We start from the raw sequence: 25,241 nt of genomic DNA, 5'->3' as shown, positions 1-25,241 counted from the left end.
TCATCGCAAAAGAACAGGCAATAATATAAACCAGACTTCTTTTCTATAACAGCTGTAGGTCTGTCTGCATCTGGATCTGTTGATCCTTTTATCTTTTTTTTTTTTTTTTTTTCTGTATTTGTTTCTTAAGTTTCCTACTTAGTTTATCCTGCTCCTTAAAGAGCACTTTCTTTTTACTTTTCTTACTTGGGGAAGCCCCTATAATGAAAAAAAAAAATTCTGTCCTACCTACCTTCTGTCAGTTATAGTTGGTTTAGTCAAAAGTCATATGGGGGGAGGTCAGCAGTCATCGCTGTTGTCCAACAAAACAGATCTTGGTCTCAGGTTCAAATCCACCACATTAGAGGAGAGAAAACATATATTAGTCCTCAAACAATCACAAAAATCACACACAACAACAAACAAACAAATAAATAAATGACTGTACTTAATCATGTCTCTCTCTTTCTTCTTCTATACTTAAGTAACAGGGGTCTTGCTCTTGTATTTCACCAGTTTGAGAACACTCAAATCTTCAAACTTTAAATTAGAGTCCTCTTGGTTCTTTCAGTTGGTCCATAAGACTGAGGTGAGAACCAAGGTATGTTTTAATTGTTTGTTTTTTCGGTACAATTGACACAGACAGAAACCGGAAACGGGTTGTTTTTTTGTGTTTTTAAATTTTGGGCAAAAAACAAAAAACACAAATTCAGCTCAGTTTATTGTTTTCTGTTCTTACTGACAGACCAAATTTACCACTCAATGTTTCGTTTTCATTGGTGGGTGGGCCTTCAGCGACCCTGTGTTTCTGATTGGCCAATGTGTTATATCAGTTATGTTTGAACTGTACTCTTCAAAATAAAGGTTCCACTTCTTTGCCTTTAGAAAATGCAACGTCAACACAAAATATATAGATGGACAGACAGACCTTTAGCCTTTAATAATTGATTATTATAGTTGAATAATAATTTATTAAGACCTACAATGACAATAAAATATTTTTTATATCAAATGAATGTGCTGTCTTTCATTTTCAAATATTCAGTTGGTGAATAAATGTTGTATTATGTCTATTTTTTAAATGAAAGCGCTTTGGTAAGTTTTCCTCAGGATGTACTGTGGATAATAAAGTCTGTTCTCAATAATTAGATCAATGGCATAGAACCAACAGCAAGCGTGCCAAAAGTAGTTACAAAAAATGACCAGTAGATGTCGCACTATGTGAATGTCCTCAGTGGGTTTGTACACTCAATGTCTCAAAAAATAAATACAGAAATGTGGATATGTTGACAGCTAGACAAAAACAAAACAAAACAATACAGATAGGCATCTATAGATCGATGTTTATGCTGTGAATGATCTACAGAGACAGTCAGCTTCATATGAAGCCTCAACTATTGTGCAGTAAATCTGTTAAGTACAAATGTAGTCAGTCAGCTTGTATAGACATCAGAACTAGGAGGTTCTTTTTACTAGACCATATCAGATAGGATAAATCTCTAACCAGTCTGCAGAATTACATTGAGTGTGTTTTGCCAGTTATCAAGTGGCTCCATGTGATCACAGCTGATGGAGGCAACAGTCCAGTGAGAGCTTGATTCTAACTGATGCTACCTGGATGAGATGTCCCAAACAGATTTACTGCACAATAGTTGAGGCATCATATGATGCTCACTGTCTCTGTAGATCATTTGCTGCATAAACGCTTATCTATAGATGCCTATCTGTTTTGTTTATTTGCTTTTGTTTTGTTCTGTTTTGTTCTCTTTTTGTATCTGCCCACATCTCCGCATTTCTATTTATTTTCTGAGACACTGAGTGTACAAACCTATTGATGAGGAGGTTCACACAGTGCAACACCTACTACTGAGTTTTGGCATGCTTGCTGTCAGTTCTATACCAGTGATCTTTAGTATCCACAGTACATACTGAGGAAAACTTACCAAAGTGCTTTCATTTACAAAATAGACATAATGCGTTATGGTCACTCAGCTGCACATGACCTGGCAATACAATAAAACACTGTTGCATTACTTTATGCACCAGCTGAATATTTGAAAATGAAAAACAGCATGTTCATTTGATATGAAAAGCATTTTATTGTCATTGTAGGTCATAATAAATTATTATTCAACTATAATCATCAATTATTAAAGGCTAAAGGTCTTTCTGTCTGTCTATATATTTTGTGTTGACATTGCACTTTCTAAAGGCAAAGAAGTGGAACCTTTATTTTAAAGACTATATTGCAAACATAACTGATATAGCACACTGGCCAAACAGAAACACAGGGGTGCTGAAGGCACACCCACCAATGAAAACGAAACATTTAGTGGTAAATTAGTTTGGTCAGTAAGAACAGAAAACAAGAAATCCAGCTGAAATTGTATTTTTTTGTTTTTTGCCCAAAATTGAAAAAACAAAAAAACAACCTGTTTCAGGTTTCTGTCTGTGTCAATTGTACCGAAAAAACAAACGGTGAAAACATACCTTGGTCATAGCAGCATGCAGGAAAGGTGAAGGAGAGGTGGAAGAGTAGACTTGACTTTAACAATCATTCATTAAAACAGGCCTGGAGAAAAAGGTATCACCATCAAAAATATCTTTGTTCTGTCAAAATAACATTATTAACTAACATTTAAAAAATAGATTTTTCGCATTTGTGAATCCATTCAGAATTGTAAAAGATAAGAATCGCAACTCTGATGTGAACTGATTTTTTTTAGCATTCACTACTATCTGATAAAACCATCTAAATCATAATCTAAAACATGAAAACTAAGATTTGAAAGGTTGAAAGTTGGTTTTGAAAGTATAAACTTGTGGTTGTAAAACTGAAAAATAGGATTTGAACATTTGAAAATAAAATTTCAATGTCTGAAATAATCGCATCACTATAACAATGTGTAATATTTTCAATGTTACAAATCTGCGTTTAGAAAATTGCTTTGCAGCAATTCAACTCTTCAACCCACTTTTTTCAGAGATTGAGATCTGCTCTTTCAGTTTTGTGAGCGCAAAGCTGAAAGAGTTTTGTCACAGTTTTGTCACAGTAACAATCTGAAACTGAAAAAAAGGCAGTGCAAAAGACCAGACTAGCCAGGCCGGGAACTCACAGATGCTTAACCAATCACAGGGCTTCCAGTAGAATGTAAGGCAGCCAGCTGACAGGTATCCATCTAAATGCATTTCCATTGCTCACACTGGACATCAATCAATATGGCATGGAAAGGGACTGTCTTCAAGCAGGGATGGGTATCGTTAGGATTTTATCAATACTGTAAATGGGTCTCTGGATGACGCTGCAATTCACGATCTCGCGAGACCCGATGTGCGATTCAACATTAACAACCCTTTACAAAAAAAAGCTGAGGACATTACTGATCCCAAAGAATTTGGTGATCACAGTCCAATTACACAAGTTCAGTCCTAAGTATCTTGGCATTGATAGCATTTTAACCTGGAATATTCATGTTGACTGGGCATGTTCTCGTCTCCCCCAGAGAATGTATTTTTTATGGAGATTGCATCTGTATGGAGTCAAACAAAAAACTGTTTTGGAGAGTGTAATCAGGTATGGAATGACTGGATGGTTTGGGAACCTTCCTGCATCATCAAACTCAAAGTTGTCACATTTGGTTCAGGCTGCAATGAAAATCATCAGTCAGAAAGATCATCATAATCTTCAGTCTCTCTTTGTACTTACACAGGTAAAGAGAATCCTCTGTGATCCATCCACTATTCTATACTCTCAGTGTGAGCTGTGACCGTTGAGCTGTGATGATACAGAGCTCAGCGTTGTAGAATGAATCGGTTTAAGAAATCTTTGTGCCTCTGTGAATTTTAAACAGTAAAACCATAAACTAACTGATATCTATCTGTCTGTCTGTCTGTCTGTCAGTCCTGATTCAATACTCCAAAATGGACAAACTGGAATACCTTGAACAGTATACTGATGAGTGTTTTGACTATGTTGGATTTAGTCAGAGTGCGTTTCGTTATTAGTAATAAATAATAATTGTCAGAGATAATTATGAATTATGAAATCAAGAAATTATTAATATTAATTAATAACACGAGGCACCACCCAGAAACCGGGGCCGATAACCAAACAATAAGGTAGTCTCATAAACAATTAATTCACTTAGGAGAGCTAATATCTGGGATATCAGCTCCACCAAGTGAACAGTGAAGGTTCAAGTCCAAGCTCTGACTCTCTCAATCCGCCATTTATCACAGTAAACATGCACAATAATGACAAAAGACTTCTCTTTAAAGCTATATCAGTATTTATTAATCTTCACAAAATGAACAAAGACAATAAATGTTCCAATTAACAAACACTATACTACCAACTAATACTAATAAAACAACACACATGAAACAGCAGCTGTGTTTAGTCAAGACATGTAAGCAAAAGTGTGTGTGTGGGGGGGGGGGGGGCATCTGGCAAGATGACTTTGCACGAGATTCAAGATGGCGTGACTTAAAGAGGAAGTCATGTAATGTGACGTGAGAATCAACTGGCAGATGTCACCGCAGCATTCCAGTTAAACAATAGCAAGATGGTGCCAACCAGTGGTTGGTGGTGTCTCCGCCCACATGTGTCTGATGGCGGATAATGAGAGGGAGAGCGGCGCTGTGTCCCACACTATCTGACCATCAGATGTGTAGAAAACGTGCGTGATTATGTAGGTGTATGTGTGTGTTAGTAAAAAGAGAGGGAAGGAGAAGGAGGAAAAGCCAACTCTTGGTCCCGCAACTGTGAGAGAAGTGGTTTCTTTATTCATGGAGAGCGCGCATACGGCCGGTAGTCTGTGTGCACGTTGTCTGGTTGTGAACTGACAAAGCAACTCACGGTGGCACAAACACAGCAGTCCCGAGTGGGACTATACAACAGTCTAGCATGGTGAACACAAACTAAACAAGCAGCAACTTCAGATACTCCTCAGAGTATAGCAGAAAAAGGAACTTGGCTGTCCGTTAAATCACACAACGAAAATACAAGCACTAAGCTAACACACAAAAAAAAACACACAAATCTAATACAATCTCTGCCCAGACAACCTCTTTTGTCACTCTTGGAAGCGAACTGGTGTGTGTTTCAGTCTGTCAGTAAAATCCAGCATGTGTGGTACTGGTGGTGCCTTCCTTATTTCCTCGAGGTTGACAGCTGCTGGTTTCAGTGGGGCAGTGAAGAAACTCAGGGTAGTCATCTCAGTCGGTAGACAGCGGGGCGTAGAAGTTATCAGTGTCTCTGTGAAGAAAATCCTTTCTTCCTTCTGCAGGCACAGTGAGAGCGCTGGGTTGCAAACAGCTGTGTGTCGCGGATCCAATAGTAGTGTTTGGTTGAACACAGGTCAAAGTCTTGTCTCATCCAGCGAAGGGAGAAGCTCCAAAAAAAAAGGGAATAAGTACACATGCACAATTTACCTTCACTGATAATCTGGCTGGCGGAGAAAACGGACCTTCTCCTTGCTTGGTTACACCAGAGAGCCGTGACGTCTGTCTGCAGCAGGTACTTAAAGGGGGGGTGATGTCACAGCTGCGTTGCCATGGCCCCCTGTGGTGTTGATGCGTCTCTGCCGATCAGAGATGAGAGCTTGAGGCTTTCTACTGAGTTCACACTAAGGTGTGAACTGGCAAAGCATCATGGGAAATCTGGGAAGTCTGTGAGCAGCAGGGAACAAAGGAAAAAGGTGGCCTCGTAGCCAGGCTTCCGAGTTTACATGTAGGACAGCCTTGTCTGACCCCATGTTGAGGCCCAACAACCAGCTTATATATATCGTATGACGAGAGAAAAATGTCTATCATTTCATGTTATGCTCTACTGTTTATATCGTTGTGACGCCAATCAAATTCGCTATTTGAAGTCTATCCATCTTTTACACGGATTACATTGATAAATTACTCCTCTTGGCTTTTTACTCACAAAACTTTTATTGCACTTACAGTAACATAACAAGTTTAGTTGTCATGAACTCTCCACCGTTGTCTGTCTCTTCTGCTGCACTGCACACACGCAGAGGACTCTGGCCACACTGAGAACGAGCAGAGAAGCAGTGAGACGGTGACCATAAATGACAGAAAAAAATGCAATAGAGACTGTCTTTATTTATGTTATTTACCAAATTTATGTGCACTCTTTTAATTTCATCTCAGTGTGTGAGAGTCTCTGCTACAGCTGCAGTGTTGAGCAGAGGTGTGTGGGTGTGTTTGTGCTTTAGAACGTAACAGCTGTGAAACAATCAGAAAATAATGTTTTATTGATCTGATTCACCGGCTTTCTCACTACCAGCGTTCTCTCTCTTCATTCACTTTCTAGCTCACTTGACCACAGCTGTGCTCTCTCTCTCTTTTTTTCTCTCGTCTTTTTTAAAATGAGTCGGGAAGCCGATAGAAAAGTCTAACTTTACTTTTAATGTTATCAAACGAAGAGAAATGTTGTCCTAGTAGAATTTCAGGGGTTAAAACATAGCTTGGAGTTTAGCCAGGAGCAGATCCTCACCTTAACCAAAGAGAACAGTTGAAAAAATCCGTCCAAACTCTCACTGAGAAAATAGTAGCCATTATCAGAGACAATAAACAAATGAAAGAAACTGTACTAGATCTGCAAGCACGCTCAATCAATCAATCAATCAATCAATCAATTTTTATTTATATAGCGCCAAATCACAACAAAAGTCATCTCAAGGCACTTTTCACATAGAGCAGGTCAAGACCGTACTCTTTAATTTACAGAGACCCAACAATTCCCCCATGAGCAAGCACTTGGCGACAGTGGTAAGGAAAAACTCCCCTTTAACAGGTAGAAACCTCAAGCAGACCCCGGCTCTTGGTGGGTGGCCATCTGCTTTGAACGATTGGGTTGAGAGAGAGAAAGAAAGAGGGAAAGGGGGGGGGGGGGGACAGAATAACAACAATCATAACAACAACGACAACAACAGCAGCCAGGGAAGGATGCCATCAGGACTGTGAAGGACCGCAAAGGCTCGGCCCAGAACCCAGGGTTTCCTGCGAGATGAGAAAGCAAAAAAAAAAACTCAGAGGAAGAAGCAAAGTTAGTGACATGGATTGATGTTACATGAATGCATACAGATGGAGAGGAGGAGAAAGGAGCTCAGAGAATCAATGCGAGACAACCTCCTTTTTCTCATTATCCCAGAGCCTTTGGACCACTCTTCCTCTGATCCTGAAAAAACTTTTCAGAGAAAAAATTTCTTGACCAATTCATTCTGTTATATTTTCTGCCAGGCCTGTACAGTATACTTACATGTTACACGGTCTTAATTTCATAATGGACATTTGTGTTATGATTTAAACCACCCACACATGAAGGAGCTGGGAATCAAACCGCCAGTCTTCTGATTAGTGGACAACCCGCTCTACCTCCTGAGCCATAGCCACCCCGAACTACAGAGTAGAACTTAATGTGAACGTATAATGAGTGTCGGAAGGAGGGGGAGAAATATGGTGCTGCAAATAACAAAACGCATACAGGCTGTGAAAACAGTGGTTTCACACAGATTCCAGGTTTATACGGTGGAATTGTTTGTAATAAAGCAGTCCTTATGGATAAATTCTGAGCTCCATCAGAGCTGTAAGAACATTTTTATTTTAAGCAGCTAAAAGTAAGCCTACTGCCCCATACCCACTCAATGTCTGACTAAAGACTTCGCCCTTGATTGTATGTTTTTAATAACGTTTCACCACATTTAAAAAAATCAGCAACATTTTCATTAACTAGCCTATGTTTTATGTTACATTTTTGAACATAACAGAAAACAGAGTAAATAAGCAATAAATATCAAAATCTCTATATTAAAACTCTGTTCAATATGCAGGTAGTCGCAGCTGACATGACAACTCACGGTTGCATGGTTGTCATAGTAACACAACACGCTTTCCGGCTTGGGAGTTTTGCAGGAGCTCAGCAGTCAGAAAAAGAGTAAGCGTCAGAGCAGTGATGAAAAGATTTGAGACAGTAAAAAGCTCAAATAAATGCTGAAAGATCTCAGCTCTCAACACAGACAACTGAATCTGAGCCATTCAACAAAACTACTCAGGTAACAGCTTAACGGATAGGTGTTCCCTGCTTGTGGAAGATAGATGTCATTGTTTATGCACTCACTATAGTCTGTTTTTCTTATAATTTCTCTATGCTTATATATATATTTATCTTCTAGAATGAAAGCAACTGTAACACAACCCTATTTCCCCTCGGGATCAAGAAAGTATTTCTGATTCAGATTCTAATTGCTACAGTAAATTAATTAAATTCTTAATTGTTTCTCATATATTTCTCAAATATGGCTCATGCTACCTTGTCATACATAGCCTCAGTTGGACATTTAAGAGAAATAAATCAGTCAAAGAGGAGATGATACGATCTCTTAGGGATCACACTTCTCAGATTTGTCTCATAAAAATCTCAGACTCATCTCATGTTTTTCTCTTTAGCTACAATAACCAACCGCCCTACTTTGAGGGGTTAATCTCTGCAATGGAAAACAAAAAGTAAAGTGAGAACAGTTGAGCCGAGCCAGTACCATGTAGTGGTAAAACAGCTTAGACTGTCTCGTCTAATGACCCCCCACTACCACAGCTAGAGAAGTCAGCTTTCACATGGAAATGATAATGCTGCAAGCTACACAAATGCAAACCAGCCAATGAAAGCAGTAGTAAAGTTCTACATTTAAGAACTCCAAATATTTCAAATGTGGAAAACCAAAAGTCAATTTTACTAATTTAAATTGGTTCAGGTTTTTTTATTTTCATCGCACAGTAATAATGTTTATTACCTGACAAAACAGACTTCTTATATATTACTGATGTCTTCTGCTAAATTCGGCATCATGTTTCACTCAGTAGAAGTGTTGGGAATATGTGTTACAAAGTAAAGCCCTACCATAATTCCACTACTTTTGGCAGTAACTAGTAATGTAACTAATTACTTTTTCAAATTACACAATGCAATTACAATTACTGAAATTTAAATGGGCACATTACTTTTGCCTTACATGAATATAGTTAACAGCTGCAGAGGATAGCAGACAAACAAACCCACACAACATCAACACAACATCATCCGACCTTACCGTGTCTCAGAGCCATGTTGTAAAGTCACATCAACTCTAAGTTTGCACTCTATCTCATCCAATTCCAATCAATAAAATGTTTAATCTCTCAGGTCCAAAGAAAATCCTATCAAGAATTTACATAATTCTTAGCAGTTCAGACACTTCAATATCTCTCCCAGTCTCAAAGTGGGGAACGACACATCTCCATTAGTACTGTTGGCCCTCATACACCATGTGCATGAGACAAAAACAGGCAGGGCTTTAACTTTTTGAGGCACTTGTCCTTCGGACAAGTAAATTTACCTTTCACTTGTCCAGGCACAAAAGTCACTTGTCTGGATAAAAATGACTATAATTATTATAATTACTTCTTTCATTTTGTTTGTGAATGCAGAATGCAGAATTCAGACAAACAAACATTTGAAAGCATCCAAACAGTGTCAACATATAAATGATTCAATGTATGAATTTCATTAAAGCCATTAGTTTCCTGTTAATGATCTTTTCATTTGATCCTGAATTGCAAAGCACTTTTTAAAGTCTATTTCTATATGAGCTTTATAGATTAATCACTGATCATCCTTCCTAATGATGATTGACAGTGTTTCCCCTTGGATTTTTTTCAGAATGGGTAGTAGGCCCCCTGAAAATACTAGTTTTGTCATGGGGTGGGCATGTCATTGATACGTGGTGTTGACAGTGTCGTCAAAGAAAGGTGGTTGTCTGTATGGGTGTATTTCTCTACAATTAGCTGAAATGAAACAAGTGCACAACAATTAGGTAAATAAATATTAAATAAATATTAACAATATTTATTCACCTAATTTTTAAATATTAATAATATTTATTCACAGCACATAAATAAACATAGGCCTTATGGATGATAGATGAACCAATCAGTCTCTATCTTAAAAACAAATCTCGATTCTCACACCGTCTGTATGGTCCTCAAAATAGATCAGTGTTTGAAATTAAACAAAAGAACAAAACTGACCTGTAGGAAATTAAAAACAACAGTTTGACTTATAGAAAAATCAGTCAGATGAAAGATGAATCAGCATTTTGTGTTTCCTAATAACTGAAGCTATCTGTCAATTTCAGTGCTTTAGTGCTGCAACAGTTACTGAGATCCTCCTTTGAACAGCTTAAGAAAACATCATGTTAATAGAGTTTCTGAGTGTTAATACTTGTATTACATATCTGTAAAAATTTTATAGCAGGTTTTAATCTTGTGCTTTGTTTTTTTTTTGTTGAGATGTCCTTTTGTTTACATTTGGATAACGGATTGTGCTTTTAAAAATATTTACAGAACAGTAGTTCATCTAGATACAGGTGGAAGTCAGACCTTACCATTTTTTTCTGCCTCCTGCTTTGAATGTGCTCATGTCTCTCCATCACCTGAAGCCCAGGCTGCCTCTAAGTGTTTCTCTTTCCTCCTTAAACATTTTCCTTAAAAGTTGAATCAGTTGTGTCTTCTTTACTCTCTCCCTGTTTTTCTTTCAACACCATTACGTCCTGTAATTCTTCCTCACTTCTGTCTCCTCTCTCTTAATTCCTTCACTCACTCTCTGGAATTGTAAAAAGACTTCCTTTTAAAAGTCTGACAGAGCATGAAGCAGAACTTCAACTTGTATGGTGTTAATTACAGTAATTGTGGACAAATGACACATAGGGGGAATGCTATCCAAATTATCAAGCTAAATTAACATTACTGTAATGTAAATCCGCAGCAGATAAACGGTTAAAACAGCTGTCAATTTAAAAAACTTTAGCTTCACTGAAGAGCTTTTCTAGCTACTTTGTTGTCTTTTGTAAATTAAAGAGTATGGTCTAGACCTGCTCCTTGTGAAAAGTGCCCTGAGATGACTTTTGTTGTGATTTGGGGCTATATAAATTGAATTGAATTGAATTGAATTGAACTGAATTGAATTGAATTGAATTGAATTGAATTGAATTGAATTGAATTGAATTGAATTGAATTGAATTGAATTGAATTGGAATTGAAACTGAATTTTGTCTAATATTATTATTTGATGCCGCACATGTCAGTTAGTGTCATATATGATCCTCTGAACTCTGATTCATTTTTCTGTCCCATGAAAGCGGCTCCAGTCTGCCTGCTAACTTCAGCATGGAGGGTTCGTTGTTTGTTTTAAACACCCACGTAGCAAAAGTTGGTGGTGGTTTTTTGGTCAGTGTTAACAGTAATAGCTGTCTCCGTGTCATACAAGGATACAGTGCTCAAACAGAAAACAAAATGAGCACTCCTAGAAGCTACAACAAACTGCGGTAGGGAGCCAGTCTGAGCTAGCAGCTATAAAGTGATGAAAGTTTGCATAAACGCTATTTCTGAATGGTGTTTACGTGCATTTAGCACTCCCACTATCCCTCTAGTATACGTTACATTTGTTTTTATTAGTTTCTTCCAGGAGGGACAGGGAATCAGGCAATGGTAGGGGAAACACTGCACATAATGTGAAGACATGTTTTTTTATGACTTTTAAGTAAATTTCTCTTCCACTTGTCCTATTAAAAATCCACTGTCGAGCCCTGCATGGCTAACGTAAGAAAGTAACTCCCATACGTTTGTGACTGTAACTAGGCCATACAATCTCAACCTCGTGTTCAACTGAGCGCGTTACCAGATCTGAAGAAGACTGCTGCCTGCAGAAGAGGGCAATGAGTAACTTCTATGCCCTGCTCGCCTTTAAGTAAGTCGATTCTGCTGTTTTCTCTGCAACGCCACTGAGGATCAGCTGGCGTGAAACCAGCTGACAGAGTGTAATGATGGCCCCCCGTCAGCATCCGAGCCGAGGAACTGAGCCAGACCCAAAAGACGGACTAAGACACATCCTACTTGGTTCCTTAAGCGACACAAGTAAGAGGCTTAAGTCTGGGCAGAGATAAAAATGTGTGTTATTTTCAGCTTTATTGCTGTTGCTTTGTTGTGAAGTTAATGGACTGTGAGTCCGGTTGTCACTGCTGTGAATATTGTGGAAGTATTACTGCTGTTTGCTGCTTGTTAGGTTGTGTTTATCACAATAGACGGTTTTGTGTTCGTCCAACCGCTTGGACTGCTTTGTGTTAGTTTGCCATTGTGTGTGAGACCATGGATTGCATTTTATCCACTGAAATCAGACCGTGGCTGTCAAATAAGGATTTTTGCGCGCCATGTCTCTTTGTAAATAAAAGCAAGCTCCACTTCTCCTCACGATTGCTGAGACCTTTTGTTCTTTGATGCGATTATCTCCTTTCTCCTCTTACTAACCACGCACTTACACGCTCCTACACACACACATACACACGCACGTGGTGAGCAGATAACTTAGTAACAGAGTTCAGCTCTGTCTTGCATGTTGACTGGCAGTCACCATTAAATCACAGCCTCTGTTCAAATCTCGCAGTCACATCCGCCATCTTGAGTGGAACTCCCATGTGATGTAACCCCACATGGTTCACATCCACCATCTTGTTCGTCCTCCTAACTCTCACACCCCCCAACCCCCCCACACACACTACCACTCACACACACACACACACACACAAACACATATTGTTGCTGTATATTGTCTTGATGTTTATAATTGCCATTTATTGTTGCTTGTTCTTGCTTTAGTGTAGTTGTATGATACTACACTATATTATTATTAATTGAGGCATTACTGATTTGTTACTGATACTGCTAACGTTAATAAACTCTTTTGTGCATTTAAAGAGAAGTTTCCTGTGATTGTGTGTATAGATACTGTGATAACAGCTTGGTGACAGGGTCAGTGCTCAAATTCAAACCTTCACTATTCATGCTATGATGTTAATATTGCTCAGATGTTGACATTCTTGGATGAACACCCTTTTTGAGACTGTTTTTTGTAATATTTATGAACCCAATTCACATAGGCTGGGGGGCATGGAATTCGGCTGATCTGAATATTTAAATCCAAACAGATAGAAATTTTTGAGCAAAAAACTTTTGAGCAGAAATTTAGTTTTGACACCCATTATGTGTATTATTGGAAAAATCACCTGCATTAACATCATATGACAACACAAGCAAACTATGTGATTATGTGTACAACGTAAAAAAAAAATCCTCTAACTGAAACATTTCTTGGCATTTTCACTGTAGAATTCCAATGTAGTATTACAATCATGACTCAGTGCATGTACCTCTTGGAAGGAGCTCATTCAGAGTTCTCTAAAACAGCTGATAGCATGACGGAGGGTGCCAGAGAACAAAGCTAAATGTTCTGAAACATCTGAAAAAATATCTTTACACACTTGACTGTGTCTTAAATGAAAGTGAAAAAACTCCTGCAAGTATTTATAATACACATTGGTACTTGGTCCTCGCACTTTATCATCATACTTTATCAGTGTACTTTACATTGTACCTAATCTCTGTACTTCATCAGGTATATGTATGAAGGTCACGTGGACAGAAATATTAACAGTAAACAGTAATATAGTGCCAGCAGTATATCAGACAGTGTGCATATTTCACTTTTGTTCTGTGTCCTGCAAAATTCTTTCAAGTTAAGTTTTCTTGCACTTCACATCTGTGTTATGCCATTAGTGTATTTCATTTAAATTCCTTATTAAAACGGCTCTTGGATGGAATAGTCTCTTCAACCACAGGTATAATGTACATATCTATCTATTAATTCCACTTTTATTTGACTGTTCTCCTAGATTCTCCACTTCTTATGTCCATCTTTTTTTTTTTGTGAATTGCCATCACAGGACCACCCCAGGGCTGAGTATGAATTCAGCGTCATGCAGAAGTCTCTGAGAAAACATCAGGCATTACATCAAAAGGTAAACATGTGGTTGGCTCTTCATTCTTGCATCTTTCAAGTTGTATGTGTTACCAGTTCATTAATATGTTTTAGAGCACTTTTTACAAACCCATGTTTTTTTATCTCTACATTATTTTGCCATGCTGCCGCTTCAAACCCTTTGGTTTGTATTAATACACAAAGAGTGTCTCTGTGTCTTATGTCTGTACACTTACTCCCGTGGCAGAAAGTGTGTTGCTTACATGGCTAGTTACTGGGTTATGTATACATGTACAGTGGGGTTCAAAGACCAAAGAGACCACTTTCCCATTCACTTGAATGGGACAGTGGTCTCAGACTATGTATATACATTCATACTATGTGTAGGTACATTGATTTGGCTCTGTACAGGCTAAGGGGGTAATGTATAGATAATGGTGATGCATTATATTGTATAACTTCTGTTAAAGTACTACCAGTGGTTTGCATTTGTATATGGTGTCTCAGATTATTTTACATACAACATATTTATTACAGTTTAAAACCCATATCAGAACATCAACAGTAACCACTGAAATGTGACTTTATTTAAGAAATGTATAAAATTAGCTTACAGTCCCGACAATTACAAAAAAAAAGAACCAATGCACCACAGTCAGATATGAAGAGATGTTAAAGTAAGTTGGTGCCTAACCAGGTCACCTCCTTTTTCAGAATCTTGTCTTCACTTCACTCTTCACTTCTTCTCTTTTTGGAGGATAGAATATCTTCCTCTCTAGTTTTGTAGTTGTCACAATGGATGGTGGCAATCACATTGTGGAAGCTGAAATATATTCAGAAAAAATGATCCCCTGTAAAAATAAAGGGATAGTTATACAAGACACTTTCTGGCGAGCCAAAGGGAAAAAAAAGGAGTCTGTCTGAGTAGCAGATGGAATTTGAGCTCTGACCAGTTTGATTAGAATTAGTGCTTAAAAGTATCTCACCCAAAGCTGACACACAGCTTTGCACAAGTAAACAGAATGCTACAGTGTGGCTTGGGATGTGATGTGACATCACACTGCACTGAGATTGTACAATACATTTCACTGTAGATTCTGCATTTTCATTGAACAACCAAACCAGCCAGTGTCATATTGAGGAAAACTGTGTAGCCACATGGCTTTACCCCAGCCATAGTTACTGTCATTACTAATATACTGTTTTGTTCCCCCAGACATAAAATATTTTAAAATACTGTGAGGCACAAAAAGCCTTGTGATTGTGGTTGACAATGTTATATTACAGTGTTACTGCTCCAAGCAGGAGGAGAGGGAATTTGTTTTCACAGATTTCCTCACTATAATTTGACATAATAATGGTGCCGGTGATCATTCCTCTGGTACTTACATATCACATTTTAGAACTAGAAGTAGGAAAATTAGTTTAGGCTTGAATTAAATACTCTTTCCTAGATTCCTAGATCTATTAATTCTAATGTTATTGTCTGACTGTACTGTCATTACACCTACTTTGGTCCATAACCCTATCTAATACCTTATTGAAATCTCCACCTAAAATTAAGGGGTAACCCCCAGCCTCAAACAGTTTGCTTTCCAAATCTGCAAAAAAGCTGGGTTAACTCCATTTGGAGCATGTATATTTGCCAATACCATAAGTTGGCCAAGTATGTTTCCAACCACAATAATTATTCTACCTTCATCATCCTTTATTGTCTTTAAGCATTGAAATTGAACATGTGTACTGATCAGAATTGCAACTGCTTTAATTGACTTGTCCCTGTACTAAAAAAATTCTGCAATTCTATGTGAGAGCTGCAGGCTGCTAGCTGCTGCAGGCAGCTGCTGGCAGTTGCTGCTACTGATGCTTATGATGCAAATTTCTGCTCTGGCAGCAAATTTTTCAAATTTCTTTGCAACATCTACAGGTGAAATTGTGTTAAATAATACAGAATTGTTAAGCATCCCCATCTTTACAACTTTGCTGAAATTCTTACCATGGAATATTACATTTAAAATATATTGCAGGTATTAAGTAGTATGGTGATTTTTACTTAATGAACACAAGTTGGGTCTATTGGTGCCATGGTTCTGTATGTCTTAAAGATTCTCATGGAGAACCTATGTACCAAGTTTCATTTCTTTACAAACATCAGAATTGCAGGAATATCATGTTATAATACTAATTTAGCACCCCCTGTGGGCAGAATTGTATGACATGTTACACACTTGTGCAGTGTGGCAATGGTAAATGATACCATAAAATGAACACACCAGCTTTGTCCAGGGTCATCTAAATGTTATGTACCAAGTTTGGTTAAGACTGGATGAAATATGTATTTACCAAATAATCCAAATTGGTGGAGATTTTTGAGGTGCAAATGGGCATGGCCTATATCAGTCTACTTGACATCATTCAAGTAATGCACTTTGCAGATATTATTTGTATAGGCCTAATGGTTCATGAGTTATTGGCCAAAATGTAAAATGCACAATAACTGAGCACATGGTGGTGCTGTTTGGCCCATTTTTTTAGTATGTTGAGCATTTCCACGTGGGACACCTGTCCATGAAGTTTTGCCCCATTAGTTTTTGAGATATTAGTTTCAAACAACTCTCCCATAGACTTTCCATTATAAATTTTAATATTGTAAAAAATTATATAAAATCACTGGAAAATGCTAGAAAGATGAAAAGCAATAGTACAAATGTCCTTACAGAGCTGAAAATTTTGATATTTGAATGGTTTCTGTCCCTCAAAGTATGGAGGAGAAGCAAGCTTGCAAAAAACGTGCAGAAGAATAATAAAAAAGATTCTATATAGTGTGAATGCTTTCAGCATAATAAATAAAGAGTGAACACATCACAGGGTGTGATCTGTGAAGCAAATACAATAGGGGCATTGCACCACTCAGTGCTCAGGCCCTAATTAAGTTTTAAGTTTTTTTCATACCTTTTATAGTAAATAAATTTTAAGTGCACTATGGTGCCAGATCTTTATAGCTTATAGCACTGATCCCAGTTTTAACGTGACCAAGCAAGAATGTATTAAGATTACATTTTTTCCATTAGAAAAATGTATTTGGTTTGATTTTGGCCATTGTGCTATTGTAATGTGCATACTAAACCTTGGAAGACTGAAAGAGTTGCTTTTTGACTCGCAAGTCACATCTCAAAGACTTGAGACTTGACTCGGACTTGGCCTTAAAGACTTCAGACCAAAAGACTTAAAAACAGCTCCTTCAGACAGCACTCAACATTTATAAGACAAAAGACAAAATGTAGGTGTGAATGTACATCTCTCTGTTTCTGATGGCACCATTGCACATACGTGGTTTCCGCATGAAAAAACAATGTTTGCAGTTTTTTGCAATTGCCAAGACACAAAACTGGTACCTGTGGCACAATTATTGAAACCACTAACTCACGTAACCTATCTATAGACCAGGTATGCTACACCATAAGCACATTGTCTGCTTTACACTAAGTTTGAAAATCTAAAACACACTTTTTGCAAATAACTACACACATATATCTATATTAGACACATCATTCAAAATTAAAAGCCTCTGTGTGTTGTTTGCTTAACACTGCCAATGAAAATACCACACTCAATTATCAATCACCTGCACCCAGAATGCACATGTGAAAACACCTGCAAGCAATTAGATCACTTAGAAATCAGAGCTTGAACACTGTAAATAGGATTCAAGTTTGGTCTTTGGTGTGCACAACAATGGAGGCCAATTTTGGAGAGAGTTAGAGGAAGAGGTGTTCGAGTAAGAGGAGGACAAGGACTAGGAAGACCAGGAAGAGGAGCAAGAAGAAAGGGAGGAAGAGGAGGAGGAGGAGGAGAAGGAGGAGGACACACAGAAAGAGGAGTGGCGAGAGGACAAGTCAAGAGAAATCGGAGAACTGTCACAGATGAAATCCAGCCCACTTTGGACGACCACGTAATCAACCATGGGTTGAGTTTACAGGAGGGTGGTCAGGGGGTCCAGCCTAATTTGAGCTGCTAAACTGTAGCAGGTGTCATCCGGACATTTCAAAATGAGAACAGGTAAGAAATCCTACCCTCTATATGATTTTACAGTATTTCATAAGAAGGAGATCTTAGACCCTAAACATTTGCATTCTGTTTTTGCAGAATTGCAAGCCGACCCCTTCACAGGAGGAAGAGATCACCTGTTCACACAAGAACAGGTACAACACGTCATAAACATGGTCATTGCAAACAATTGTACACTTTTGCAACAAATGCAATACCACATCATCACTGATAACACAATATTCAACATAAACAGGGTTAGTTTATCCACACTGTACTGTTTACTGAAGTGCCATCAACTTAGGATGAAACAGCTACACAAAGAAGATGGGATGGACTGTAACTGCAATATACTGTATTTTGTTTACAGTACAGTACGGTAACTATGTTCATGGCATCTTCACTTAAAGTGTGCAGTTGGCGTCTTGAAAGAGCTATTTATTTGGTGTTTAAAGTTGTGATGCAAAAATATAATTTTTAGAAGAGTTTATGTAGGTTTGAATGAAGTGTTTGCTTTTGCAAGAGATGTAAGATATTTTGTATTTTGTGTATATGTTTTTGATTTTTGTGTGTAAAGTTTTGACAAAGAAGGCCCTAGTTTCAGAAATTGGGTTTTAGCAATAGTAAAAAACTTTAATATATCCCTAACTTTTATATCAGATTTCATCACAGTAGCTATCAGAGTGCAGACAGTACTGTCAAATACAGTAATGCACACAATTACAATGACCTGGTGTCAAAAAAACAAGGATTAATTTTTGCATGTTGCGTGGACATTTTAATGGCTTGTGGATTTTATGTCCTGGTAAACTGGTGATAGTTTCCCAGTGGCTATCAAACTCACTGCAGGAACGAGACATGGCCATTGCTCCCTCTCCTCTACCTCACAGCAGTACAGCATATTTTTGATTGGTGATGCAAAAGCATACAATCATGTTAAACCATGATCACAGGGCTTTTTCTCTGATTCACAGTATTTTGAAATGTTGTCTTTTGCCTTATTGGGCAACCATTAAAGCTGTGGAGATGTGCGTTTCTGTTACTGAATAAAATGCTGAAGGAGAATTTAAAATATGTTATTGCTGGTGGGACAAAATAGACATTACTTAGGACAGTAACTATAGCTGTGGTAAGGTAGCACATTGTAGAATTGTGTGGTTACATACAGTTTTCCACATATAACTTCCTCATTTGGTAGTTCAGTAAACATTGCAGTGAAAATGCACTGTTAAATCTCAATGCAGTGTGGCATGACATCATATCTCAAACCACAGTGCAGTAGTCCATTGAAATGAGAGTTTACACTCTTATGTTTTATTTTCTTTAGATTATGTTATATTGTTTTAAGTTATACTGTCTTACAGCTAAGTGAACAATAGATAGTTGAATTCTTTCATGTGAATATGTTTCATTGCTGGATCAGCTAATTAAAGTGAGCTGTGAGATTCGGCCTTCAACTTCTACTTCTCAGTAAACAGATGCAGAGAAGAAAAATCCTCAAGGAAGAAACATAGATTAGGTTATGAATGAACAAAAGGAATACTGTGTATTAATTAAAAGACACCTCTTAGGATGACAAATATGGGATGTTCTGTGACAACACTGCATGTACAAATATGATTTTGAACTTCATACACTCTCTTCCAGCCTAGCAAACTGGGGGATCTGAATTTGCAAATGTGTACTCTGGATATTGCAATAAATCTCTGAAAGATAACATGCTCCCTGTGAATTCATCTTAAATATCCACCACATCCATTTACCTGTTTAAAGTTGTGTGTAAACTCAGCACCCCCTGGTGATATTGTACTGTAACAAATGATATGCTGTGGCACTAGTGCATTGTAACCGTGGCAAAGATGCACCATTCTCACGACAGGTCGGGACACTTTCAAGTGCTACCAAAGTAGGTGTAATTACAGTAAATCACTAACACTGACAGAAATATGCATATCTCTTGGTCTTATATGGAGGACAATCTACCCACATGAGAGGGATTACACAGTTTATTCCCATGTGCATCAAGTGTATATAAGAAATCACATATTACCTGTGGATAGTGTCCTACGCAATTGGGGATATTCTGATTTCAGATCATAGTAACATTACCCTACATGTAATACCTTATTATAAAGTGAGTCGGTCATACAGGTGATGATTTTATTCATCCTTTTTGCAGGACATAACGTTTAGAGAACTATATTTGTAGAATATATATTACAATCAGCCCTTTTTGTTGGTATTGCCTGTGAGGCAATCAAAGCTTTTATTAGAGGATGTGTTATTCAATATGCCTTGCAAAGAAATGGGATTCTGTTCAACTTCTAAAGCTACAAAAGAGAATACAGGTTAGAGTCCAACCTGAAACAAATGAGGACAGTAGATTATCTGAAAGAGTTGACCCAGCTTAAATACAAATATAATTCATTAATTAATTTTTTAATCTTAAAACAAAAAATCCTTATGTTTGGCAGATCAGTTCTTTTCTGATGACCTAAACCTGCCTAGGCTAATAGCAAGCAACAAGAATATCATGTAAACCCATCCCAGAAACACAAATAACTGAAGCCCTTCAAACTATGCCTGCTGGTAAATCACCCAGTCTCCACAGATTTATGGCAGAATTCTTCCAGTGTTATTCTGAGGAATGGATACCTTTTATGCAGAAAATGATTAAAAGGTTAAACAGAATTGGTCTTAAAAATAATAATCACTGTTGGAGATGTAACCATGTGGCAGGGAACCTTACACATATACAATAGGAATACCCAATAATTCAGAAATACTGGCACCAGATACAAAATTTCAGTCAAGAGATAATGGAATATAGGCTAAAATAAATTCTCTAAAACTCTAATAATCATTAGCAGTGCAGACATTTAGTGAGCAGCTTCTCATTTTAGCCAGGACTGGCCATCAATTTCTCCAGTTAAAATAAGAAATAAAAAGTCATATCAAGTGTCTCTAATTAATGTAAATTCGGTGGGTAACTTGATGAGAAAGCAAAATTAAACTCTGTTACACCACTTTACAATAGCAAGTGGACTGAGTGTGTCTTTAGTTCCAACAACTCCAACAAAATGTTTCAGTCCACAATACAATGATGAATGAATATATACACACACTCTTTCAATCACAATCAATTCTGCCTCCCTTAGCTCAATGTTCTATCATGCACACTATCATTTTCCTATGCCATCTAAACTTCAGTGTTCTCTTTTCTTTTCCCTCCATCCTGTCCTCCTCCTTTCCCTCTTTTCTTAGTTGCTATTTTATTATTCGTTGTGTTTTTGCTTTGTTTTAGTTTTATTTGTTCATTCTAATTAAGACTCTGTCCTTCAAAATTCTGCTTTCCCTTGGTGTTTAGTTTTATTTTTATTATGGTAATTAGTGAAGTTGTTTTTTTCACATTTATCATTTTGATTAATGAATCAATATTTAATGGTTTTATTTTTTCATTTCACCCTCTGATCCAAAACATTGTAACTGTAACTCATTATTATAATAATTTTTTTATATATGTTGTTGATGATGAATTGATGGTGATTGTAGTTATTATAATATTACATATTTTACATATTATTATATATGACGATGAGAATAAGAGGGATGTTGATGCTGATACATTATTATTATTATTATTATTATTATTATTATTATTGTTTATTATCGTTGTTGTTGTTGTTGTTGTTATTATGGTTGTTGTTGTTGTTGCTGTGGATGTGTTGTTGTAGTGATATCATTATCATCATCATTATTATTGTATGAATGCTATAAAGACTGGTATGATAAAGATTAGGATGGGATATAATTATAAAACAGAATACTATTAGTTACTATTAATTTAGCACAGTTCATAAGACAATGATTATGATGTTGATTATTATTATTATTATTATTATTATTATTATTATTATTATTATTATTATTATTATTATTATTATTATTATTGGTAGGTTGAGACGGGTGATGATAATGGTATTATTATTATCAAACAGAATACTGTTATTAATATTGCACAATTTATTGAATGACGATATTACACATATAATAGGATGACAAAGATGATGATGATGTTGGCACTTATTTGTTCTGGGTTTTTCTGTTTGTTTGTTTGTTCATTTTGTTTTGGTTGTTTGTTTTAAATCATTACTATTATTATAATTTGCCTATTATTATTATGAATTAGATAAGAATTAGTTTAATTTACCACCAGACAACATGCACATCAACACACAGACATCTGTGTGTTGATGTGCATGTTCATTCTGCATGTTCATTCTCAACCTATATACTGCATCAAACCTGCTGACACAGTAACCAACAATTTTTTACTTTATTATTTTCCTCTGTATTTTTTCTAACTTTTTTTTCTTATCTCAATTTACTTGTTTTTTAATTAATGAAAAGTCAGTATTTGGTAACAGGACGAATTTCGTCAATTCAGTAATTGAACTTACTTAACTATTTTCATTTCTACCATCCTACAAACACAGCAATACACACATCTTCACATTCAGGTCATACACAGACATGCAGTTAAAAATTACACTGGACCTCCTCACTGAACAACCCACTCTATTCACATAATTGTTCTCTTTTCTTTCTATTCCCATTCTCTCTCCTTTTTTAAAAATGTTTAAATATTTTATTCATCTTTATTATTTATGAGTTTATTTTTATCAACTTGTTTGCATACCCATTGATACATCTTTGTTATGTTTTATTCTGTTATGTTTTATTCATCCCTTCATCCCAACCATATTGTCTCTGAACGATGGGACCACTAAGCCTCTCTCCAAATAGAAAGCTGCTCCTCAGACCCAGTTGAACAGACCCCTCCTGTAGGGTTGGGGGCTGCTCTAAAGAGGATCTGACCTGCAACAGGACAGCCACCTCCCCTTTTGCCCACACACACACACAAAATTTAAATCAAATGTAACCCAGGTCACAAAGAGTTAACAACATAGAAGTACCTTAGCCAATCAGAATGCAGGTCCACAGCACCATAGGGAAGCTACACGGCATACACTAATCAGATGCTGGATGACACTGAGGGAGATGACCTGCTGCTGAACAGTAAACATGTAACTCAGATAAAACAGTAAATACACAATATAATGTTGTCAAATTAGAATGGTAACAGCTTGTACTTTGTTATAAGCTCATAGATGTGTGTGTGTGTGAGAGAGAGAGAGAGAGAGAGAGGCCCTGCTCACTGAAACCTGTCGAGTGACACAGAGGAACTCCCAAATTGGTATGTCGCGGTAAAAATTAATAATTAAAGCTGCAAGCAGCGATGAACGGGCCCTCGCGCCCCATGCACGTTGGGCTGTGACGTGGTCGGTGGGTCTGCACGTGGACTTCTTCATATGCAGGCATTTTTCGGACAGTGTGGTGAAGCTATTTGGAGCTAGAAAACATCCACAAAGTAACAAACACACCTGCGAAATAACGGCATGTTGTAGTTTATGTAGTTGAGAACATACTATGTAATATCATGCAAACCTGATGATGTGTGTTGTAAGGCAGACTTCCTGGGCACAGTAGGTGGCACTATGAGAAAGAGACAATACGGAAGCATAGTGAGTTTGTGTCTAAAACAAATGAATTTCCTAGATAGATAGACAAAACATGTAAATTCAAGATTTGTAGGTCAAAGTCTCGTGACTCATTTAAAGTTCAAATTAAGTTTTTATCTAAAACTATGTGGAAGCAGTAAATGTTCAAAAAGGTGTGGGTTCGCTCACACTCTCCATTCACATATATGAGTATTTTTCTGTGTCCAGCTGCAGTTACTTATTGTCTCTACACACCTGACAGTACACATGTCAATCAAACTTTGACCAGGTCATGTGGGTTAAAAGTCTTTCCTTTTTTATAAATAGACTTGATGAAAATTAGGAAAATAATTTGTTTTACACACAAACTCATCAAGCGTTTTTAATTTACTAATTGAAATTCAGGTGAATGTGCCCAAAACTTGCATAATTTTGATGACACAGGTGTTAGCAAGACAGACATATCTCACCCTGCAGAAAATTCTCATTCTGTCAATCAAACTTTCAAAATAAAAGCACACCACACTTGTAAGAAATATCCCTCATTTTTAAAAAGCAAAATGATCTGATCCGACGGGCCAGATTGCGAGGTCCTGACCAACACTGCTTGCAGCTTTAATTAAATGCTGCACCACGAGGTGCTAGGCTAAGTTAGCGAGTTCAATGCTAACAAAATTTGCATTGAGTGATGAACAGTGCAACTGTTGTAGAGTTCAACTAAAGTTAAGCTGTTTGACAACTTGACAGCAACTCGACAACAAGAATGTCAATGTGACATATAGAGTGTCTAATTAGGGACTGAGCCCAGAAGGCAGAGGACTACTGTAAAACAGAACGAAACGCAAACAAAACACTCCTCTATTTTTTTGTGTCCAGCTGTAGTTACTTGTTGTCTCTACACACCTGACAGTACACGTTTCAATTAAACTTTCAAAATAAAAGCACATCACACTTGTAACAAATATCCCTCATTTTTAAAAAGCAAAATGATCTGATCCCAATGGGCCAAAGTGTGAGGTCCTGACCAATGCTGCTTGCAGCTTTAATTGCTCAATGTTTTCCGTGGCTGGTAAAGCAACATATTAAGTTAGGTTTTGTTAGGTATTTTATTTCATTGGTATAATGAATCTGATTTAAAAAGAACAGAAGACATAAGAATATAGTGTGTCAAGTTCACACTTTAGATTTGTAATTCATATAATATTGTTTGTTTTAAAAGTATATACAACGTTAAGATAAAATAGAGATTTAGTTTCACTTTACTCACAAATTCATTTACTGTAAAGGTTATGTAAAATGTGTTGATTGTACAATTTACATGTATATATTTTGTTGAAGTTGCAGGAATTAAGAATTCCTGACAAAAAGGCAATTAATTAATGAAAAACTCTGGTTATGTCAATGACTGCAGGTTAGGTTTTTTGAGTTGATTTGAAGTTGATGGCAAGCCAACCCAGACAAGACCTCTAGATCCCTGGATTGAAGATCCCAGGGCCAAGAACCGCCAACCTTACCCCTCTCCTGCCATGGCAGTAGGGTAAAGGTCATAAACTGCACAAGGCCAGCACCACTCTTACACTCAACTCCCAGCCCCACTTGCACAACCCCAAATCCCAAACTCTGACTTTGATTTTTGTTTTTGACTTGACTTGGAAAAGACACTTACCTTCTTCATTCTTCTTCAAATGCATTCCCTGTGAGGGGGTACCTCCACTACCAGTAGTATTAGGAACTGTTTGTTACACAAACATTATACCCTTTTCTGTTTTTGTTATTGTTGTTGTTGTTTTGCTTTTTAT

General features: G+C 37.1%; 1 protein-coding gene across 1 annotated transcript in view; it reads left to right on the top strand.

Moving 5' to 3' along the window:
• Positions 1–25,241, top strand: part of LOC121897579 (anoctamin-1-like) — a 165,777-nt gene that overhangs the window by 97,093 nt on the left and 43,443 nt on the right. Inside the window, exon 15 of the mRNA XM_042412150.1 lies at positions 13,800–13,874. Coding sequence (XP_042268084.1) covers positions 13,800–13,874 — 75 coding nt within the window. The remainder of the gene's footprint in view (positions 1–13,799; positions 13,875–25,241) is intronic.

The sequence above is a fragment of the Thunnus maccoyii genome, chromosome 5 (assembly GCF_910596095.1).
Source record: "Thunnus maccoyii chromosome 5, fThuMac1.1, whole genome shotgun sequence".
Taxonomy (NCBI): domain Eukaryota; kingdom Metazoa; phylum Chordata; class Actinopteri; order Scombriformes; family Scombridae; genus Thunnus; species Thunnus maccoyii.
Note: the sequence above shows the minus strand (reverse complement) of the source record. Positions and strands in the feature narration are given on the sequence as shown.